At 43.5% G+C, this 23,294-nt stretch overlaps 1 protein-coding gene across 17 annotated transcripts in view; it reads left to right on the forward strand.

Annotated features, from left to right (window-relative positions):
• Window positions 1–23,294, forward strand: part of SYTL2 (synaptotagmin like 2) — a 155,449-nt gene that overhangs the window by 71,068 nt on the left and 61,087 nt on the right. For all 17 annotated transcript variants that reach the window (XM_045038658.1, XM_019811685.3, XM_019811683.3 and 14 more), the window contains one exon: window positions 15,463–15,967. In XM_045038658.1, the coding sequence (XP_044894593.1) occupies window positions 15,855–15,967 (113 nt within the window). In that variant the 5' untranslated portion in view covers window positions 15,463–15,854. The remainder of the gene's footprint in view (window positions 1–15,462; window positions 15,968–23,294) is intronic.

The following is a 23,294-nucleotide window of genomic DNA, read 5'->3' on the forward strand; positions in this document are numbered from 1 at the left end:
AAAAACAACACCACCAAAACCAAAACCCACCAAGTTGCACATCATTTCTAAATTTGAATCTCCCTTAAAAAAAATGTGGTTCAGCTGGTTAAAAGAGAGGTTTCTCAGGGAAAATGTAATGTATATTTTTAAGCTCTGCAAAGATTATGTTACAATTCCAAACAGCTGTATATATTTTTTCCTAATAAGGCAAAGGTTTGGTAATAGTTAATTTTCTTGCTTTTTGAATAGAGAAAACAATACTTAAAAAACCCAGTTTCTGAAAATAAGATACAGAGAGGAGGAGACAAACCATAAGAGACTCTTAAATATAGAGAACAAACTTAGGGTTTGGAGGGGTGTTGGGTGGGGGGATGGGCTAAATGGGTGATGGGCATTAAGGAGGGCATTTGTTGGGATGAGCACTGGGTGTTCTATGTAAGTGATGAAATACTAAATTCTACTCCTGAAATCATTATTAAATTATATGTTAACTATTTTGGATTTAAATAAAATAAAAATAGAATGTGATACAGTAAAAAGAAAAAAAACACAATTTCTGGTCTTTTGGAATAACACTGTAAAACCATGTGGTACTTTGGTGGAATTTGGTACAGAATCCACAAACATCGAATGGCTGGCACAGGGTTGGATAGTGGGAATATGGAGGAGATGGACATAGAATGTCTATTTTCCAGAGGCACTTAGTCTTGCAAGGGAGCTAGATAAGTAAACAGACAATTGCTATATCATGCAGAGTTCAGCAAGACCACAGAGGCCAAGACTCTAACCCAGCTTCTGAGGAAGGAGCTAGACTCACTTTCCCCGAGGAGCTGACACTGGACTCTGACTTGAAAGATGAGTAGGAGTTTATGAAGCTGGGAAAGAGCATTATTGTCTGAAGACATGGAAGCATCAGAGGTAAATTTAAGGAACATCAAGGCATGTGGTAGGGGAAAATGGAGAGGAAGTAGGGGGCAGATCTGTAGGGGCCCATGTAACACTGAAGGGGCCCAGGTCTTATGCCAGGAGAAGACCTTAGAGGTCAGTCTACCATTTGATTTCACAAAATAGGAAACTGATGCCAAGGAAGGGGGAGTGTCTTACTCATGGCCACAGAGGTAGTTAGTGGCTGATAGTGTTCATCTTGAAACAGACTCAGTGGTGCCTGGGGAGTAGGTCAGAGGGAGCCTTCGCAATGAAATTTCAACGTTGACCTTGTGAAGCAGATTCTCATAGGAACGTTTGGCCAAGGATTTATCATGGGGACTGCATGGTTTGGGCTAATGACCCCAGCATGCCTTTTTGCATATTATGTCCTTTAAAGGAAAGGCCATCACTAGCTAGAAATGCTCTTTGGCTATTTTTAGGCTGTGTGGTAGGGGGAATTAGTGGAATTCCTAAGGTCAGCTCCAGCTGTTTTTCTCCAAAAGACCAGCTGAATTTTTCATGAGATTTGCTCATTAGAGCTTTTACCCTTTTGTGAGGCATTGTACTGGGTCTGAGTCAGGCTGTTCTGGAAAATAAATAAAGGGACTAGAGTTGGGGAAAACTAAACTGGGATTAAGATAGTTGCTGTCGTTTTTAATGTTAAGTGCTGTCTTAGATGAGATTGGTCATCTCACACGCATTGTCTATCACAGCTAAGGTCCTTTGGGATTACAGCAAGTACCTTGAAGGATTGTTGGATTTTGAAGATTTAGGGATGTCATATATGTAAAGAGTCTGGCATGATGTCTGGGCAGAGGTGGTGCTAATTACATGATAGTTACACTAAATAGCACCTTTCATTCAGTAATATCACCTCCAAACACTTCATAGATGTCAAGACAGATGTTCCTTAAGATTCCTGTGAGGGGAGCTTGCCTGTGGTTATTTGACATCTACAGTTACAATGCTACTGTCTGGGCAGGTGAAGTGTCTATATGAAAGCATTCTTCATTTCTTCTAGAATGTACTATGCATCTTTCCTCTTATCTAGTCTCCTGGGTATCTGGTAGAGTTCATGCTGTGTTAGACATTGAATGGATAAATATGATCGTATAGCATTTTGCAGTTGATAAAATGTCTTTCCATATATGGTATCATTGGCCCCCTGTAGTGATTCAGTGAGGGAGATGGGCAGTGGTTATTCTCAATTTTAGAGACAGGAAACTCAGACTCAGGTAAGTGCTATGTTCATGGTCACTGAGCTATTAAGCAGGTAACTAGATTTCAAATCAGATATTAAATGACTTTAAATCTCATGTTCTTTCCCCTTCATGATGCTGCCAACTAGGCTGAGAAATAAAGGGCCAAGTTTCCCCTCCACAAAAGTGGTTTAAGGAATACCTTTAAAGGAACGTGATTCTGTTACATACCTAACTGAGGAATGAAGGAGAATCTCCAGCTTGAGATACCTAAACGTGATGGAGTAAAAGTGAACACTGTCCCACTAGCTCTGGAACAACAGTTGTTTTCTGAGCTAGAATTCAAGGACATTAGAATAACAATATGTAACTTATGCTAGTGAAAACAATGCTCATTGAGTATTGTTAGTTGGGGGGTGAATAGTGGTTTAGAGGCATTAACTAAAGAGAGTGGGGCTTGCAAAGTTGCCAAAGTTGCTGTCTTAAAAGGCTAACACTGATGATCAGAAAGAGAACCAGTGTACTGGTTTCCTTTAAAATGGAGAAAAAATGAGGCCATCCTTAGTATCTATGGAACAGGAAGACTGCAGAGATGCTCCTAACACTTTGTTGACTTACTCAGTATTTAAGTTTTTTCACTGCTACATGCAAGATACTATGTGGCTACGAAAATGAAGTGGACATACATCCTTCCATTAAAGAGTCTAGAAGTAGTGGGACACCTGGGTGGCTCAGTCGGTTGAATGTCCAACTTCAGCTCAGGTCATGATCTAGCAGTTTGTGAGTTTGAGCCCGACGTTGGGCTCTGTGCTGACAGCTTGGAGCCTGGAGACTGCTTCAGATTCTGTGTCTCCCTCTGTCTCTGCTCCTCCCGTGTTCATGCTCTGTCTGTCTCTCTCAAAAATAAAAACATTAAAAAATTTTAAAAAGAATCTAGAAGTAGGAATTTGACATGTGTATAAATTACTATAATGTTGATGTAATTATTGCATACTTATTGTTCTGGGCACCTAAATATGAATTTCAATCTTCCCAATGACCCAGTGAGATAGATATGATGTCCATTTTACAGATGAGAAACCTGAGGTTCAGAGAAATTAAGTACCTTGCACAAGAGGGTCACATTGTACCTAGGTCTGTCTGACTCTAGAGCCTATGCTCTTTCCAACTTCAGAGAGAGATGTACACGTAAGTGCCATGAGGGCTCAGTGAAAGAAGTACCTTATCACCAGCTTGTGGAAGGGGTATTTGTGAGGTGGAAGGGAGCTGCAGGAGCAGCTTCATGGAGGAGGTGTCTGTCATTGAGGGTGGGACTTGGATGAGGGGTAAGGTTTGCATGTGTGCAGATAGAAGGGAAAGACATTCTGGGTGGAGAGAACAGCAGAAACAGAGGTCTGATGATGATGGTGTCATGGTGCTATTGAGAAGTGCTTTGGCTGGAATCCATGAGGTAGGAAAAGCTCCATGTGAAATTAGGTTGATAGGGAGCTGGGAATGAGAAGGAATGTTGACTTACTCTCCCATCAGGGAAGAGCTGAGGAAAGTTTTTAAATCGAGGTATGGTATGCTTAGAGTGGGGCTCTGGACTATGAATCTAGCTAGATTGCGTACGATAGACGGAAGTGAGGGAGAACCAGGAAGGAGAGGAGCCATGTTCAGGAGACCATTACAGCCTTCTCAGTGAGTGGTAGAGAAGGAGAGAAAGGGTTGATCCAGAGGGAGATTGCATAGGTTCAGTCACCTGTACCTGGCAGTTGGTTGGCTGGAGGGCCTGGGGAGGAAAGTGTCACCAGAGTGGTGTTTATGATGATGAACACAGTCAACAGAGTCTCAGGCAACAAACTGGGGATTCAGAGATGAATAAGGACACCATCTGTCCTCACACTATGTGTCAGTTCTCTGTTACTGCTGTAACAAACCACCGCAAATTTAGTGGATTGAAACAACACAAATTTATTGTCTTATAGTCAATAAGACAGACTGGAGGTCAGAAGTCTGAAATGGGTCTTCCAGGGCAAAAATCAAGGAGTTGGCAGAGTGGAGTTCCTGCTGGAGGCTCTAGGGGAGACTCTGTTTCCTTGCCTTTTCTGGCTCTCAGAGGCTGCTTTTTTGTTTCTTGGCTCATGGCCCCTTCCTCCACTGTCAAAGTATATTACTCCAACCTGTCTTCATTCTCACAGCTGCTCTCTTTCCTTCTGACCATCCTGCTTCCTCCTCACATTACAAGGACCTTGTAATTTCTCTGGGCCTACTTAGATAATTCAGGATAATCTCCCTACCATAAGATCCTTCACTTAAGCACATCCATGAAGTCCTTTTCCATGTACCATATTCATAAGTTCCAGGAAGTAGGATGTGAACATCTTTGGAGGAGCATGATTTTGCCAACCACAGAGAGTTAATAAATACATTCATGGAAGATAACTTGTCACAGTTTTTCTGCCCCACTCTTGTGGCTTTTCTAGGCTTTTTCACTATGCTGCTGTCTTGACTTTTCCTTCTAATCTCTTTTTTTTCTTTCCTTTATTCAACAAATGAGGCACCTGTTGTGTGCCAGGCACCATGCTACGTGCTGAGGCCCAAGGATGCCTAAGCACCTCTTTGCCCACCATCAGAGGAAGCAGAATTAGATGAGGGATGTTGGTGTAGACCCAGAGACCAAGATATCAGACTCCTGACTTTTGATTTTTCAAAGCTGAAGTCCAGGCCTAAGATGAGAAGATTTAGAAGAATTTTTGGTAATTTGAAAATGAGATCCTCCCACCTTCTTTCTCTAGTGCCAAACCCCCATCCCAAATTTAGAAGATTTTTTTTTATCTCCTCAAAGTCCAGGGGGGTATGGCTTGTGGAAACCAAGAATTTGACTCCTTAAAATGGGGTGGGAGGTTAGAAGATGGGCGACAGTCTAAAGAGGAAAAGAGAAAAACAGCAGCGATAACGCTCTGACCTCAAGGTAGCATGGAAAGGTGATTGAGTTGGTAAAATGTGGAGATTTATTGTCAACAGGTATTTGTGGATCACTTACTGTGTCCCAGACCACTTAACTTACAGTCTAATGACATCCTCACAGTGACCCTGGAAGGTTCGTCTTGCTGCCCGCATGGTACGGGTTGAACAATATACAGAATCTTCAGGGAGCTTCCAAGGAATGAATAAAGATCAGTACCCTTCCAGTCATTTTTTGATGCACAAACCAGTGTTTTCCATTCCATCACAACACCCTAATAAATGGATGTGGTAGGCATTATTCACCTGTATCAGTTTTAAAGTTAGTGTCTCTGTAGAGATGGAAAGGAGCAAGGAAGACTTTGCACATAGTGGGACCTTTATGTATCTTTGATGGGATAATTAATGGCCTGAGCAGAGGGATTTGGACAGATTCTGGGACTGGGGTGAGGGAGATGAGGCCCCCAGGGCACAGAATCTATGGACAAAAGGTTATGCAAGTACTGACACTGGGTTTGTGGCACCCTGAGTGAAAATGAGGGTCTTCTTACATTTTGTGCCCTAGGTGCCTCACTGATAAGGAGGCCTCACTGTTGGGGGGCTTCAGGGGCAGAGTGCTGTGCTCACACAACCTTGCCTCCTTGAATTTTGTGCCCTGGGCATCTTGCTTGCCTCACCCCAAGGTCTTAGATTTGAGCAGGGGCCAGAGAGAAAAGAGGACCAGTTAGTTCAAGGGTCTCATCACTGGCTGCACATTACGATCACCTGGGCAGCCAGGGTCTGACCCTGGACAAGTTACATCAGTGTTACAGAGGTTGGAGGAGGAAGAGACCTGGACATGGCTAATATTTTTTTTAAAGCTTTTCAGGTCGATGCTGATGTGCAGCCAGATTTGGAAACCCCTGAGTAGTATGGTTGGAAAGGGTCCCTCATTCCCAAGGAGGAATGTACATGATTGTACAAAAGTGGGGCTTTATGTAGTCTTTTTAAAGTCTGAGTTGGTGATTTGCTACAGTTCAGTTAACTTTAGGATCCTGGTTTAATTCCAGCTGGTTAATAAATCACCTGGTTGCTGCACTCCCTTCCTCTGAATTTGAAACCTAGAAAAGAATTAAATCTAGAACTCACCTGTAATGCCTGCTGTTGTCAATGTGCTGGCTTCAGGGGTGTTCTGAAATGTAGTTCAATCCACGTAGTAGTTCATTTGCAAATTCTTATTTAGGTTGAAGATGCACATGTCCTGGAAGATAAAGAAGGCCTCTTCTGGGCGACCCAGCTCTCACAGTAGGGAGCTGTGTGTCCTTAGGCAGTTGTTCTAGGTGACCTTAGTCAGTTGCATCTCAGCTTCCTCATCTGCACAAAAAACTAGTTATGACTATGATTCCGCTATTACTCCCTTTGTTGGGCTTGCTTTTGTTACAGCTGGAAAACAATTGATGTACATATGAATATGTTTAACTTTGACTAATCGCTTTGCTCTTTAACCAGTCACCATCTGTTTCTAATCCATCGGAATCCTTCATAGCTGTGATTCCCAGACCTGGCCAAACATCTGGCATCATGTGGAAACATTTTATAAAATGCAGATTCCTGGGCCCCAGCCCTGAAGATTTTGATTCAGTAGGTCTTGAACAAAGTCTGGGAATCTGCTACTCAGCAGCCACGTTTAGATATAAGCAATGATGGGGCGCCTGGGTGGCTCAGTTGGTTGAGCGTCTGACTTCGGCTCAGGTCATGATCTCGTGGTGTGTGGGTTTGAGCCCCGTGTCGGGCTCTGTGCTGACAGCTCAGAGCCTGGGGCCTGCTTTGGATTCTGTGTCTCCCTCTCTCTCTGCCCTTCCCCTGCTCATGCTCTGTCTCTCTCTGTCAAAAATAAATAAACATTAAAAAAATTTTAGATATAAGCAATGATGAATTTAATTATAATGATAGAACTCCCAATTTAGTTGTGACTATAGAGCTTAAAGTTGACAGGGATTGTATTTTCTTCCTTAATAAGTGCCCTGGTTAAGAGTTTTAAAAAATCCTGCTCTTCTGCTTTGTAGGAATTCTTGGACTTGTTCAACATCTGTCCTCCTTTCCAGAATATAAACTCTCTGAGGGCAGGGACTGAGAATACTACAGAACTTTTGGAACATACAGATTCCTCTTCCTAAACTGTTATCTGGGCCTGTGGTGGATACTGCCATTACAAAGGGAAAGAAGTTTCTCTCTGGCATTTTGAACTTAGACAAGGGTCCTGGTGCTTTCCAAGCTGGGTAGTCAACAAAAACCCATAGTCTGTGCAATGTCAGGTGAACCTTGTTCTACTGTGTCTTAAAGCTCCTTGTTGATACATTGTCAATGGCAAATCATCCCTTTTGTCGATTGTCATCCTTTTTTTTTTAATATTTCAGTTTTTGGCCAAGTATAAAATTTAAAATGAATTTCAGCTGCCCATTTCCCCAGCTCCTTTCTTTCTTCACTGTTTTCATCTTTTGGAATCCTGATAGACCAAGAAAATACAGATTAAAAGAGTGGTTCTGGCACATTTATCAAGACTGGAAAATGTGAAAAATTCAGTTTCAAATTTCCCTTCTTTGGCATTTCAGGCCCTGTGTGGTCTGACCCTGGGTACTGTTTCCCCATTTGTACCCTATACTCTGGTTACCAGCCTTCTTTTTGAATCCCTTCATGGTTTCACAGCTCAGTACACTGGCCCAGAATTCCTGTTCCCATCTCTAATTCAGCTTTCAAGGTTCACCTCATGTTATTTGCTTCCTAAATCCCTGGGACCCCCATACTTAGTTTGTGCCTCTTTTATTCATTCTTCACATAGTACTTGCCTGAGGGTTAGTTGTGTGTGATATTGCCTTCCTCACATGGCCCAGGATCTTGTGCTCAATTGGGGCTGGATGAAAATATTTTGTTCCTATGGGTACCGTAAGTCCAAACTTGACTAGGAATGGCACATTATCATTAGGTCTGAACGTGAGATTAAAGGGTAGGGGGGAATGTCACATATAAGAAGTCTTTCCTTATATCTCCTTCATTCTTTTTTTAAAAAAATTTTTAAATGTTTATTTATTTTAGAAAGAGGACAGAGCATGAGTGGGGGGTGGGGGCAGAGAAAGAGGGAAACACAGGATCCAAAGCAGGCTCCAGGCTCTGAGCTGTCAGCACAGAGCCTGACGGCGGGCTCAAACTCATGAACCACAAGATTATAACCTGAGCCGAAGTCAGGTGCTTAACTGACTGAGCCACCCAGGCGCCCCTATCTCCTTCATTCTTAATTTGAGGTCACCACATTAGTCATGGGAAATATGAGCTGTCAGTCACATGAGCCTGGTACTGGAGGAGGAGAATGGAGTAGCAAAATGGCTTCTACCTTTGGAATAATCCTCACGAAAGTGAAAGTTTTGTGTCTTGAAGGTGCTTGTTAGTTTTAATTTTTCAGTTGTTCCTCTAAGAAAAAATAAACCTATGATTGGATAACAAACTAACATATTCTTTCTTACTCCATCTTTATCCTTTTTTTGTTCACTTATTTATAGGGTCATGTCATTTATTAATTTTATTTATTCATTCAACTCATATTTTTAAAATGTGTTCATTTTTGAGAAAGAGAGAAAGCTCACATGTGTGTAAGTAGGGGAGGGGGAGTGAGAGAGAGACAGAGAGAGAATAAATATCCCAAGCAGGCTTCACACTCAGTATGGAGTCTGACTTGGGTCTCGATCCCACCACCATGAGATCGTGACCTGAGCTGAAATCAAGAGTCGGACACTCAACCGACTGAGCCACCCAGGTGCCCCTCAAACAGCAACTTAAAAGGAAAACATGTTTCTCCGAGTCTCCTTTATTGAGGGGAAGATGAGCTTCCTTCCTTCTCGACTGTTCCTCACATGATGTTGTCTAAGCTTTTCATGATTTTGCTTTACCTACATGGTCCCACTGGATCTCTCTGCCCACCCAGCAAGGCAGGTATTTTCTGCATTGTGCAGATAACATTTTGCTCAAGGAGTTAAATAATTTGTCTATAGTCACTCAACCAGAAGGTACTTTGAACCCAGGCCTGGAAGATTCTAAAGCCACTGTTTTTCATCTTTCTCTATATCACCACCCCCCTTATTTTCAGAGATATCACATAGTTAGTCAGGGACAAAGATGAAACTAGATCCCAGGTTTCCTGACTCCCAGTCCCGTTTGGTTTCACCATGCGTTCCTCCTTCTGTACATTCTGTTTCCTTCTTTGTCCCTATGAGCAATGTGCATTGACCCCCAAAGCAGGACATGTTCCTCTATGCACAACTCATAGGAATAGGAAAATGATTGGGCCCTTTGGATCTGTTTTATGGACAGACATGGAAAGGAGCACAAGCACAGGATAGAGGGAAAAAGGCACCTGTGTCAACAGGTAGTGTTTATAACATGGCCACGAGCCTCTTAGGATGGTGGAGATCCCAGGAACCAGAAACTTACTAAAAGAACCTACCTTTATGTGTTTAAACTCAATCAGAATGTTTTGTTATAGACTTACATAGAGATGTGTTTATATGAAAAGCAAATTTTGTCCACAGCACTGTCCAGAAACAATGCTACATGAATATTTTCTTGTTTCTGCGTGGTCAGGGCTTTTATCACTCTATTGAAAAGACGCAAATTACTCAATATGTTGCCTAAATTTGACTTCTTGAGGCGAAAGCATAATTCATTGTCTTATGACTGGTTCAAGGTTACTGCTCAAAAAATTTGAGTTGAAGGGTGCCTGAGTGGCTCAGTCGGTTAGGCATCCGACTTTTGCTCAAGTGATGATCTCACGGTTCCTGAGTTCGAGCCTCGTGTCAGGCTCTGTGCCTGCTTGGGATTCTCTCTCCCTCTCTCTCTCCCTTTCTCTCTCCCTGTCCCTCTCTTCCCTCTCTCCCTCTCTTCCCTCTCTCCCTCTCTTCCCTCTCTCCCTCTCTTCCCTCTCTCCCTCTCTTCCCTCTCTCCCTCTCTTCCCTCTCTCCCTCTCTTCCCTCTCTCCCTCTATCCCTCCCCTGCTTACCTGCTCCCTTTCTCTCTCTCAAAATAAATAAATAAACTTAAAAATATATAATTGCTGTGTGAAAGGGAGAGTGAGCTGAGGGGGCCAGGGGAAATTGGAGGCAAAGGGTGAAAATTAGTGGCAAGTTCAACCATAGTTCAAACTAAGCCTGAAAAGTGGAGCAACCCCATAGGGGAATTAGGGCTTTGGGCATGCATGGTGTTCTGGTGGGGTGGCCTGCAGGTCTGATGACACCAGTTTGGTATGCAGGGGGGAGATTGTTGCAGTGGGTGGGAGGTGATCAAGTGTTCTCTAATTGTCCCACTTCACTTGTTCATTCCTAGGCATCTTCTGAACCATCTGTGAATTATTCCATTTATTCCTTGATGCCACTATGATCTAGGAAGTTTACAAAACATTTGGTTTTATGTATAATGGTTTGTCACTGCTGGGGGTGAGTCCCTTAATTGATCAGAGCTGTCCAGCGCTATTTTTCCTAACCCCACTGTATTGATTCCTACTCTCCTTCTGCCTCCCAGATTTTTCTTTCAAGTCTTCATTCTTGATGTCACAGGACTGTCAGAACAATTTGCTTCTCATCTGAAAACCTCATCATGTGAGAGTCACTAGTTACTTGAGGTTTCCTCCCCTTCCTTGGGGTCTGCAGGCTTTCGTGCAACAACAGTCATCTGGGGAAGGAAGAGATGGTATATGTGTCTGCCTTTGCAGCAGAGTGCGGTTGGAGAACAAATGCCGTTGATAATCAGGCTTTAACCTGGGTTTGGTGAGGCAGAATGATTGGGATTAGGGCTATAAGTCTAACTCTTCTTCTTTCTGTGATTACCAGCAAGCACCAACTGTTTGGGGTCTTGGTTTCCCTCTCTAGCTTAACTTTGGACACTTGACAAGGAGTAGTGGCTTTTGTAGATGTGGCATAGCAGGGCTGATGCATGAAAAACTTGAATTAAGCCCAGTCTGCATTTGGAGCCTGTAAATTTCCCTTTCATGTTGCTGCTCTTTTTTTTTTTTTTCTTTTAATGTTTATTTATTTATTTATTTTTGCTGCTGCTCTTACTCTTGCTCACTCCTTATTTGTTCTCGATGGTGTCCTGCCTTTTTATGAGAGCTTCACTCATTACTCTATGGAGAGTAATCTCCATAAGAAAGGGAAAGTAAGAACAAATATGCCCATCACATAGATGAGAAAACTGAGACCTGGGGAAGTCATGTAATTTATTTAAACCACACAGTCATGTGAAAGACCTAGAGCTTGAAAGCTGTGAATAATATGGACTGGTTTTTCAATATGGCCCTAGAGCCAGCTTCATGTCAAGGAAGAAGGGGCAGCTCAGTCCTCTTCCATTTGTATTTATGTGTTGAGTATGTGAGTGCCTTGTGGATACAAGGAACAGTGGCAGGTGCTAGGGACACAAAGCACTCAGATGCCCAGGCCTTGCTCATAAACTAGTGGAGGAAAAACATGAGCGGATAGGGATCCCAGATGGTGTGATAGATATCCTGACTCAGGAAGTCAGGTGCTATTGTAGCCCACAAGAGGGATGCCTAACCTGGCCTTGAGAGGTTAGGGAAGGCTTCTGTGCAATAAGTGACATCTTACTTGAGACGCAAATGTATTAGCTCAGGAAAGGTATTCCCGGAGGAAGGAACAGCATATTCAAAGGGGGCAAAAGTTGTGTGGCAATGGCCTAAGGAAGAAAGCTGGTGCTAGTTCATGTGGGGCCCACAGGCCACTGTGGGGAGTTTGAGCATTAGCCCAGGGGCAATGGGAAGTTGTGAAGGGTTTTAAACCTGGCCATATGGCTTAGTCACATGTGACTTAGAAAAGTCACTCGGCAGAATGACGAGGGTGGGTGGGAGGGAGGCCGAAGCTAAGCGAGACTTTATGCCTCACCCTGGGAGCTACTCCTGTGAACACATAGGGAATCCCTGTTGTTGGATTTCATCCCTCCCAATTTGCCCCCATTGCACTGAAGTTGCCCCCATTGCTGACTGCCAGCTGAGGGCCAGTGATTTTTTTTTATGCTTAAGCAGAGAATGAGAGTCCACATTCAGACAGAAGAGTTTTGTTCTGCTTCCCAGTTTGAAGAATCTGTGGCTGGGAGAATTAAGGAGAGTTCAGTATCGGGGCAGCTTAATCTGACAAAGCTGTTGACAGCTACCAGCCCCACCACACACAGGCTTGGTGGCCAACACCTCTCTGAGCCTTACTCTCCTCATATAAACACACAGATCCCAAACCACCAGCCTCAGATCTTTGTGGGGATCCAATGAGATGATATATGTCAAGCGTCAGGTGTTTACGGGTACCCCGTAAATACTTGCTTCTCCTTCTTTCTGCCTTTCCTCAGTGCTGCTCCATCTCAGAGTGAATGCCGGAAGTCATACAGTGCTAATGCAAAGCCGAATACAGTCCGATATACTTCCTTTCTGACCTTCCCCATCCTGTCCTCCTCTTGGCGCACTCTGGTGTCCTGGCACCAGCTTCCTTGTTCTCTGAACACTCCAGACACACTGCCACCTCAGGAGCCTCTGCTACCAGCGTGGCTTGTTTCCTCGCCTCTGTCAAGTTTTTGTTCAGCTGCCATCTTCTCAGCAAGACCAACCTTAATCACTCTTTTTAAAACTCCAGCTCCCCCCTTCCCTTCTCTGCTATCACCTTGTTACATAATTTAATTATCTAGGCCTTTTTCATTTTATCGTTGTCACCTCTAAGTGCCATGTAAGTTCCACGGGACGCGAAGTTTTTGTCTGTCTTACTTATTGCTCTATTTAGTGCCAGACACATAATAGGTTCTCAATAAGTGTTTGTTGAATGAATGAATTAAATGCTTGATTAGCTCCCATGGTAGAGACCATCCAGAATACTGGGAATTGAGAAAGCACCTGGCATTGAGGAGTCTTGATTGCCATCCAAGAGCTTTAATGCCGTCTTACCCAGTTAGGAGTCGTAGGTTCCAGCCCTTCACTCCTTTGTCTGTGAAATGAAGACTTTGCTCTTTGTCTCACTAACAGTCCATTCTTAGGAAAAACCTTTAACCCTTAGAAGCTCTTACACAGAAGCACTGGTTAGCTTGTACATGAAGGTGTGGAAACCAGCATTTCCTCCTTTAGCAACGCTGCCAATTACCACTGCTGGACAACCTGAGTTGTTTTTCTCCTTTGTCCTCTTCCTGTCCCCCACTTATTGATTTAAAAACAGTCTCTCATGGAACCATATGACAGTGTTCATGGTTCTCAGAATGTGGCCTGAACTCATTTCCTTGGTGGCCTGTGAGATCTAAGGAAGTTCCTATGCATGAAAGAAGCTATTCTGCGTGAAAGGATAGCCATCCCCTGGCAAACTTGTATTTTTTGGATTAGGTTCATTCATTTACTTATTCACATTCAGAGACTCACAGTCAAATGGGAATGACTGAAGGAAGACACATAGTTACAACAGTGAAAGTGTATATATGGAGAAGAAAGTTTTTGTATTAGTTAGGCTCCTGCTACAGAAGTGTTCTAGAACAATGCCACACTTGAGTGGCTTCCAACAACAAATATTTATTTCTTCCCATATGGCCAGGTCAGCTGGGGTGGCCTTAAGGTGGGTCAGGTTCTAGTTTGTCCCTATACCTCCTTTTCTGGGACCCAGACTGAAAGGGCAGTAGCTTACCTGTGGCAGCTCTTCTTGTAGCCCATGGCAGGACTGTAAAAAGCCAAGACAAACCACATGAGCATCTACAGTCAGGCTTGTCTGGCATTTGTAACATTCCATGGACCAAAGTCACAGGTCAAGCCCAATAATAGGAAGGTAGGGATGAATACTCTGCTTACTCTAATGGCAACATGGTTGCATGGCTGTTTCAGGGAGGGAGTGAAGAGTTAGCCATAAGTGAATCTACTTTTAACTCTAGCTGTGGAAATTAGGGAAGGCTTCCTGGAACTGGTAACTTTCACCCTGAAGGATGAGTAGTCTCCAAGATGAACAAGTAGGCTCTAACCTGTACAAATGAGTGCAAATTTTAAAAAGAGAGAAGAAAGTAGTGTCTTAATGTTTATTTTTGAGTAGTCACTGTGGGCAATATGAAGAGAGCTACAGGAATTTAAAACAAAGGTCATCAGAGTATCTGTCCATGAAGTCCACACCTCATGGGGAAGTTGGGAAGGAAACATAATACAAAAGAGAAAAGGAAACTATATAATCAAGGACACTCTTATTCAGAGGGATAGAACAAAAGTGTGAACTCAGAAAGGAAGCTAGAATGTATTTTCAGTAGCTATTTTTGGTAGAGGATGCAAGATATGTGCTGTTTTCTGTTCACGTTTCACTTAGTCTTTACAACCTCTGAGGGCTGTCCTATGGGCAAGTCAGCGCAGATGAGAAGAAATCTGAGTCGCAGAGTGAGAGCTCGCTTGCTAAAGTGGCAGAAGGGGCGCTTCTCAGCGGTTCTATTTTGCCAAAGCAAAGAACTTACTCATCAAAAGTACTCAGCCGTGTACACACTCTATTTTATTCTTCAGTGAGACTTCTTTAAAACTTACTGAACACCTGGTTTTCAGTGTCTACCGTATGTATAGCGCGGTGTTTGTTAAAGGGCCCCAATCCTGAAGTAGGTGGCTTCTGAAATCCCAGACGGCTATGGAATTCTTCGTGTCACCTTCCCATTGCACGTGGGTTTGAATTGCCTCAAAGAAAATAGGATTCTTACCCAGAGTCCTACTTAAAATTCTCATTTTGGATGTGGGGTGGAGGTTGAAATTCTGCATCTCCCTTTCCCCAGTTTATGTACACACACATCACAGGTATTTTCTCCTCAGAAATGAAGAGAGACAAGCTTGGTGAGTTGCTCTAGACTCAGCAAAGTTAGAGGTGGGACTGGGTGAAGAATAACAATTTCCACTCTTGCGCAAAGTACCTTAACCTGATACTAGCTCACTACCTGTCATTACAGAGCACAGATATATTCTGGTGCAACATTCCTACTCGTGAAGATGTGAGCATTTGTGAATTTTTACGTCTAGTTTCTTATCCATAATCACTTGACAGCTGATCACGTCTTCCTGGTCTTATGGACCTTGAGCGTGACTTTTTAGCCTAGCATCCCATGAGTTTGTAGAGAGAGAACCAGCTCCTTTTGGCCACCATTCCTTTGCTCAGTCAGTTGTCAAACGTCGATCGGCATTTTGTGTGCTCTCCATCTTGGCAGTCTGGAATTGAGTTGAAGCATGTTTCATGACCCATTTGCTCAGGAAGCTGGCAGAACTGGTTTCCCTGATCTCAGAGACCATCTCACATGGTCATTTTCTTTCCCCAGGCATGTTTTAAATCTTGTAATAATGAGCAATGCTTGTAGGAACTGCCTCTCACTGTCTGATGTTTACTGTCTCATGATTCCCCAGGTAGGTGATGCTCGGATCTTGCTGCCTCTCCTCAAGTCGATGATCTGGATGGAAGGAGAATCATTTGTGTCTAAAACTCGTCCAGAGTGGGAGTGTGAGGAGGAATGCCACCGTAGGAACAAGTGACCTGTCTGGCAAGGAATTCAGCGTCCTTCTGAGAGCCTCTTCTCCACCTTGTCCCACAGGCCACCACTTCCTCGCTGAAGAGGGTACGGAGGATTTTGCAATCAGTCACCTAAAACTTTAGCTGAGCCAACACACAAGACTTTTGTTGCAGAACTGAACAAGATATTATTTCACTTAATTTTTGTGTCTTTTAATCATTTGAACTACAGTCATAGTTGTTTTGCTTTGAGAATTGTAAGCCAGATTTGTTGCTATTATCTTTGTGTATGCGTCTCAAAATGATTGATTTGAGCTTCCTGACCGAGGAGGAGCAAGAAGCCATCATGAAGGTTCTGCAGAGGGACGCTGCTCTGAAGAGAGTGGAAGAGGAGAGAGTCAGGTAAGGGGCCAGGAGGTCCTCGGGCATGGGAGAAGGAGGGACAGTCTGTCAGAAGATGGGACACCTCTTTTTCTCAGGCATAAGTGGTAGTTCTGACTTGGAGCCTGAACTTACAGGTTCCAATTTTAGGTTTACTTCCAGGATGGGACTTTTTTCCTTCTTAGTGTCTCTTAATTCCTAATTCCTTAGGACTTTTGCCAGAAATAGTCTTAATAAACTAAACCCCTTTAATTTATTAAATATTGAATTTAAAATGAAGTATATACAAACACATACATACATACGTCTACATCTGTATATTTGAATGTGTGCATATTTATAGCCACTTTTTAAAAAAAAGGAATCATGGACAAAATTAGATTTTTTTTTAATTCCTAAGATTTTTAAAAGAAAATAAATTGAGAAGTAGCTCACATTTCTCCATACCTTCAGAAATGTTTGAATTGGTTTCAGCAGCAGTTGAAATTGGCTCTCACTGAGCCAGTTTTTCATTTGTGTCTCACAAGAAGGAATGGCAAATTTGACACACTATTCTTGCTGAAAGGAACCCAAATGTTCCATGTAACCATTCCTACTGCTTTCCACTCACCTGCGGGGTAGATGGAGCATGAGACCAGGATGTCAAAGATGTGGGCTTGAGCCCAGCGCGAGCCATCTGTCACCTGTGTAACCTTGGGCTTTGAAGACAGTGAAAGGCTTCCCGAGTGTAAGTTAATAGTATTAACTGCATAATCACTGTCCCAGGAGTTACCCAAAAGGAGCATAAGCCATCTTCTTATTTCCTGGGACACAGGATCATGAATAATGGATTTATTTGAACGATATTTTGACCCTAACTGAATGTGTATGCTTTGTGAACATGCTGAAATTCACTACAAGCACTCCAAAGTATCTGATTATGGCTACTCATAGTAATATCTCACAGACAGACAGTGCTTCACAAAGTAACAAATGACTCACAAATGACAGTGATGAACAGGGCATTTTTCTGAGCCCAAACATTCTTTTGCAGTTGGCAGTGGGTCACGGTGGGATACAACTATGCCTACTTGATGTGTGAGGAAGTTGGCACGGGTCGGGTGACTTGCTCAAGCTCATACAACTCATAGGTGTCAGGATTGAGAGTCACGTTCTGGTCTTTAGGTACTCATGCACTAACTCCACCTCCCCTCCCTGAGAAGACAATTGCAGGCAGGCCATCCTGGCACCTGGCTGTGGTTAAGAGGGCAGCTGTTTTGCCTTGAGGTAGGAAGGGCACAGAGCTATGATGGTAACAGATACTGGAGTGTGAGAATGGGGTTCTTTACCTGGCATGTGCCTCCCCACAAGTCACCTGTAATGCTTTGTGCACCTGGAAGGGGCGCTTTTCTCCATTCTCAGCAAGTGATGTACTGTGAGCATTTTATGGGGGGGGGGGGGCAGGGGATTTACACCAATCTGCCCTCAGAGCCTTTTGGTAGCACTGATCCTTTACCCATTACAGTTTATAAAGCCCCTTCATGAATGGTATCCTATGTTTCTTCACAACAACCCTGAGATTTGGCAAGGTAGGACTGTTAAACCCATTTTGAAAATAAGGAGTGAGGGCAACACAGAGAAAATATTAGCTGATTCTGTTTTTTTTTTTTTAATCCTTATCTATTTTTGAGAGACAGAGAGAGAGGGAGAGAGTGAGCGAGCGAGCAGGGGAGGGGCAGAGAGAGAGGGAGACACCAAATCTGAAGCAGGCTCTGGGCTCTGAGCTGTCAGCCCAGAGCCCGATGCAGGGCTTGAACTCATGGACCATGAGATCATGACCTGAGCCAAAGTCAGACGCTTAACCACCCAGGTACCCCAATATTAGCTGATACCCACCCTGAGCCACCCAGGTACCCCAATATTAGCTGATTCTTTTTTAAATATTTTTAAAAATGTTTGTTTATTTTTGAGACAGAAGCAGTGCATGAGCAGGGGAGGGGTAGAGAGAGAGGGAGACACAGAATCCGAGGCACCAATATTAGCTGATTCTTAAAGCATAGTGGGAATTCCTTTATCCTCTCAGAAGACAAGACAGAGAGACTTGGAAAGAAAGCACAGGAGCAAAGGCTGCACTGGTCCCCTCTTCCTACATCCGGATATGGGGACTATGAAAACCAGATCGCTGAACACCTTTGACTCTAAATGTTCTTGGCCCCTGGGATTGCAGGCTGCTGAGTCTTCTGCATAGTTGTGTGTTTCTGTGTGAGTGGAGTGGAGGTGTTTCATAGACATCTGCAGTGGCTGATGGAAAAATCCTCAAAACATGCAAAGTTCTGTCTGGAGCTGGGCTTGGTAAGGGGTGCGAGCATATCCTCTGGTACCAGGCAGTCTACAGCTGCAGCAACAATGCAATGAGTCCCTTGGTAGTGGTGAGTTTGCAGATGCCCCTTCCATTCGCCATTTCTGAGGGTGCCCCAGCAGCTGCCACTTTTGTAAACTGATAGGAAGAAGTCTTGGGGTGGCAAAAAATCAAGTGTCAGTCAGGCCTTGTATACCACCACCATTCTGGGGGAGCTTTGAGTTAGACATCAAGCACCTGATGTTGACTTGGCCACAGATAGGTCTAGGACTCTGCTCCTGGGGAGGAGTGATGGTTTACAGCCGGGTGGGGGTGGGGGGCAGGGGGCGGCAGGTGAGCATGAGGCCGATAGTCTGAAGACCCTGGAAGAGGCCCAGCCCATAGCCTGGCCTGCTTCATGTAAAGAGAATCGTGCTGTGGCCCCTTCTTTGATTTAGAGGTAAAGGGACTTGTGGGTATTGGTCTGAGGCTGTTCTGCTTCTGGGCTGGTGGAACTAGATCTCTGGTCTCTGAAAATGCTATTCCATGGGCTTTTGCTTTTCAGCTCCTTTGCTCTTCTCCAGCTGTTTGTCTTTGACTCTTCTGTCAGCCCTCCATATAGCCTGAGAGCTCTGAAAAGGAGCTTTTTTGGTCCATATTGGTTACTTTACAGACAAAGAAGGTAAAGCCCAGAGAGGGGAAGTGACTTGCCCAGGGTCACACAGCTAGTCATTGCCAAAGCTATGGTAAGAAAAGCTCTTGGTCCAGTGCTATTCCCTCTATCCCATGTTGGTATTATTGCCCTTTGCAATTTGTTAAGCATCATTTGTTAATTTGTGAAGCACTGTCTATCTATGAATTATTATTTGTAGCCATAATTAGATACTCTGGAGTGCTTGAAGTGAAGTTCAGTATGTTCATAAAGCATCTGTGTTCAATTGGGGTCAAAATTGTTGGTATTATTCTTTCAGAAGAATAAGGAAGAACTCCCCTGCTTAACCTTGGAGTCAAAAGTGACATGAGTTTCAATCCTCTCCTTACCACTAACCAACCATACTTCATTGGACAAGTTATTTAACCTTTCGGAGCCTTAACCCAGAGACTGGGAATGACCATAATACCAAACTCAAGGGATTAGAGTTGGGATTAAGTAAAATAATTCTTAATCTTCTTAGCTCATGAGAAGTGATGGATACATTTCGATTCCCTTATTCCCCACTCTGCTTTTACCTCTAAAATAGGTCAAAATTCTATGCTTGGTAGTCTGACTCTTCAGGAGCAAATTACTCCTAAAACTCTCAATAATTTAATGCAGTGAAACTTAATTGAGCATCTATTAAGTATAAGGAACTACTCTGGACAATGATATGAAGAGATTTTTAGGGTCATGAAGACATGGTCCCAGCCCTCAAGGAATTGACTTTTGTCCATTTAATGGATTATCAGTTGCAAATTAAAAATCTCAGCTTTGTTTCCCTAACATGATTTTGCAGTTTCTGTCCTTCTCCTATTTGGAATGTGGCTTTAGAAACATAAATTATATAATTCTAATAATAACCTCGACAAGACATCATTAGAATGGCAATGGACTGGAGCACTGTTGCCCAGTAAGACCAGATGCTGCCTCAGAATCCTTTTCAGCATGGCTGTGAGATTTTGCATTCAAACTGAAATCTGTTTGCCTTTCCTAATATATCCAGGGGTTCAAATTGTTTACCTCCAAGCTCATTCAAGACATTGTGGATGATTTCATGGATGAGAAAGATGAGTGTCACACAGGGAAAGTGTTCAGTTCTCAAATCCCTGTACCTGGTAGAGCATGGACTTGAACCCAAGGGAACATCCAGTGTGATGTCTCAGGATGCAGCTACAAGATAACAGTTCCAGGTGACTGTTGCCACCACAACTGTGTTTCATGCTGCCTCTCTGCCTACAGCCACAAGTGCTGGGCTCAGTCATTACCATGCATGTATACTCAGCATGCTTCCCTAACTACCAACTAGAGCCATTTCACAGACCAGCAGTGAAGCAGACATTAGGATGGATTCTTTTTCTCTCCCTTTTCATTTTAAGAAACACCATCACACATACACATATGTAATTTTAGTCTTTTATGGTTTGGAAATGAGACACTTTAAAGGTGGCGTTTCCTGTGCTTTGCGTCATACTGTTAGCAGGAAACCATTGCCCATGTGCGTCTGTACCCCACCAGCACCACACCCCCACCCCTGTGCATACATAACCACATCTACGGTGATGGGCGTTCTTGCCATAGATTACATCTCAACCGCGACCACATCTTATGATTCTTAGTTGCTCCCCTAAGACCTAGTTTTTTAAGGGAAGGCAGTTGGCATTGAAGAACTGCTTTTCAGGACCTCTGGGGTATTTTCTGTCAGTGCAAAGGGGAAAGACACCAACATTTGTTAAGGAACTATACTGTATACTGAGCTTCACTTACATTTTCCCCTTTCATCTACATAACAGTATAGCTAAACCTGCTTTACAGTGAGGAAATGAGGTAGAAGAGGTTAAGCGCCTGCAAGATTGAAGCCTTGCTCATCAAACTGCAAAGCCTGTGCTTCCTTCCCTCATGCTGTGCTGCCTCAGCAGATTGTGTGGATTTATGTGTCCATGACACAAGGGACACATGTTTCCTCTCATTTTCTGCATGGAGCATTTGCAATTTATTTCATTTTTGCATGTGTTAGTTTTCAGATTCTCTATCAAAGGTTGAATTCCCTTGTAGAAAAAGTGAAGTGTGATGACCATCTTAGCAAAATCATGTTTGGCTTTCTCAGGTAGGATGGAGTAGCAGAAACAGTGTTGGCCAGGAGTCTGGATGGCTTCTGGTCCTGGCTCTGTGTGACCTTGGGCAAACCTTCTAACCTCTCTGGCCTCAGACTACTTTCAAATCACATAGTCTAACTGCCTTGTCCAGAATATACTGAGGAGTTATAAAAAAAAAAAAAAAGCGCCTGAGAGTGGGCCAGTGGGCCTTTCTGGACAGACTGCTGTTTCTTGTCCAGTTGACTAGATAACATCATGAAAGTCCTGCCTGTGAAGGTAAGCCTTTGCCTAATGATGAATCACTGGAAGCTGGGGTGCGTTGTGTGAATACAAAGGGGAGCAGGGGATCGGCTGAGGGAAATACTGAGGCTGGACTGGAGGGTGTCACTGCTTTTCAAACTTTCCTCTGGAAGTGCTCACACTCTGCAACACAGGAGTTGAGACTGGTGATTAGGGCTATAGATTGAATTTTTTATGCACAATTCCAAGCATCTGGCTAATACATGATAGGGGATTAATGAATTAATGAATGAACAAATGAATAGATATGGCCTTCAGCACGCAGAGGAGGCAAGATGGCTGTCTTTTACAATTCACTAAATTCTTGGGGCGCCCGGGTGGCGCAGTCGGTTAAGCGTCCGACTTCAGCCAGGTCACGATCTCGCGGTCCGTGAGTTCGAGCCCCGCGTCGGGCTCTGGGCTGATTGATGGCTCAGAGCCTGGAGCCTGTTTCCGATTCTGTGTCTCCCTCTCTCTCTGCCCCTCCCCCGTTCATGCTCTGTCTCTCTCTGTCCCAAAAATAAATAAAAAAGTAAAAAAATAAAAAAAACATTAAAAAAAAAACAATTCACTAAATTCTTTGTACATCATGGTGAAATTGTAAGTATTAAATGAGATGATAGGTGATGCATGTTAAGTGCCAAGCATGGGGCCCAGTACAAAACGCATGCTTTATATGTATTAGCCAGAGGAGGGGGGCATGAGGGGCATTCTGCCTGGAAGGCCAGCAGGACAGTGTGCTTCATGGGCTGAGTGCTTTTCTTCTACCTTCATCTCTGCCCACCAGCCCAGCGGGGTTTAGTGGGCATCTTCTCTATCCTCAGCTCTCTGCTAAGCACAATGTGCATGTGTGGAGAGGATGGTAAGCAATGAAAACTGTGATCCGAAAAATTTATCTTTTTCTCATTTCAACTCAATGGTATAAAAATTAGAGAATCAAATGCCATTTTTGTTGGTACAATTAGAGTTGATGAAAAATGAGACATCAACCCGGCTGATAGAGAAGATTTTAATAGCATCATCTAGATGGTGGAATTTTTGTTTAATGATCCTACATCTTGGTAAAACTTGGGATTTAATGTCACATATATGTATTCATCTATAGGATATTCCAAATGACTAAGATAGAAAAGGAAACTGATTAAACCTAGCAGTGATTATCATGTTAGGAAAGACATAATTGGCACTTAATGAATTTGAAATTTTTCGTACTCTTTTGCCACTTAAGCCACAAACTCACCCCTCGTTCTGTAATGTAATGGCTACCAGCCTTTCCAGGGGCAAATGTGTTTGAGTGAGCCTGACTCACACGGTGTGTGTTCATTGCACACTGAAAGTTTAGCATGATTAGGGCTTACAGACAGTCATTCAGGCAGGAGCAGAGTAAGAGTTGCACGAGGATGACTACAGAGTACGTTTCAGCTGAACAACAAAAATAAGTAAATAAATAACCTGAAGAGGAGTTGAGAGTTGTTATGCTATGAGGGTTTGTGGTCTCTTTCAACAGGATGATGGCTGATGCCATATTTCATCATGCTTTTTCCCATTCCCCCAAGAGTGAGATGTCCTGCCTCATCAGGGGAAGTGAACCATACCCGCCACTGCCGTTGTATTGGGTATGGTTCACTTAAGCCCAGCAGTGACAGGATCTCTCTTATATCTTGCCTGACTCAGACTGGGGTGGCTGCTGAGCATTTATTTGTTCTTTATTCACTCAATTCACAGTTGTTGGGTATCAGCTCTGTGCCAGGCGTGGTGCGAGGTGCTCGCATTACAAAGGTGATTAAGATGTTGTCCTCACCTACAAGGTGTTTGCAGAGTTCACAGAGTAGTGGGTGAGACAGATGTGCAAATAGATCATTGGAACATGATGTGGTCAGTGCTGTGGGAGCCTGGGGGAAGGGCAAGCTGCTCACATGTGTCTTGGCAATCAGGGAAGGCTTCCCCTGTGAGGTGGTGCAT

The sequence above is a fragment of the Felis catus genome, chromosome D1 (assembly GCF_018350175.1).
Source record: "Felis catus isolate Fca126 chromosome D1, F.catus_Fca126_mat1.0, whole genome shotgun sequence".
Lineage (NCBI taxonomy): Eukaryota > Metazoa > Chordata > Mammalia > Carnivora > Felidae > Felis > Felis catus.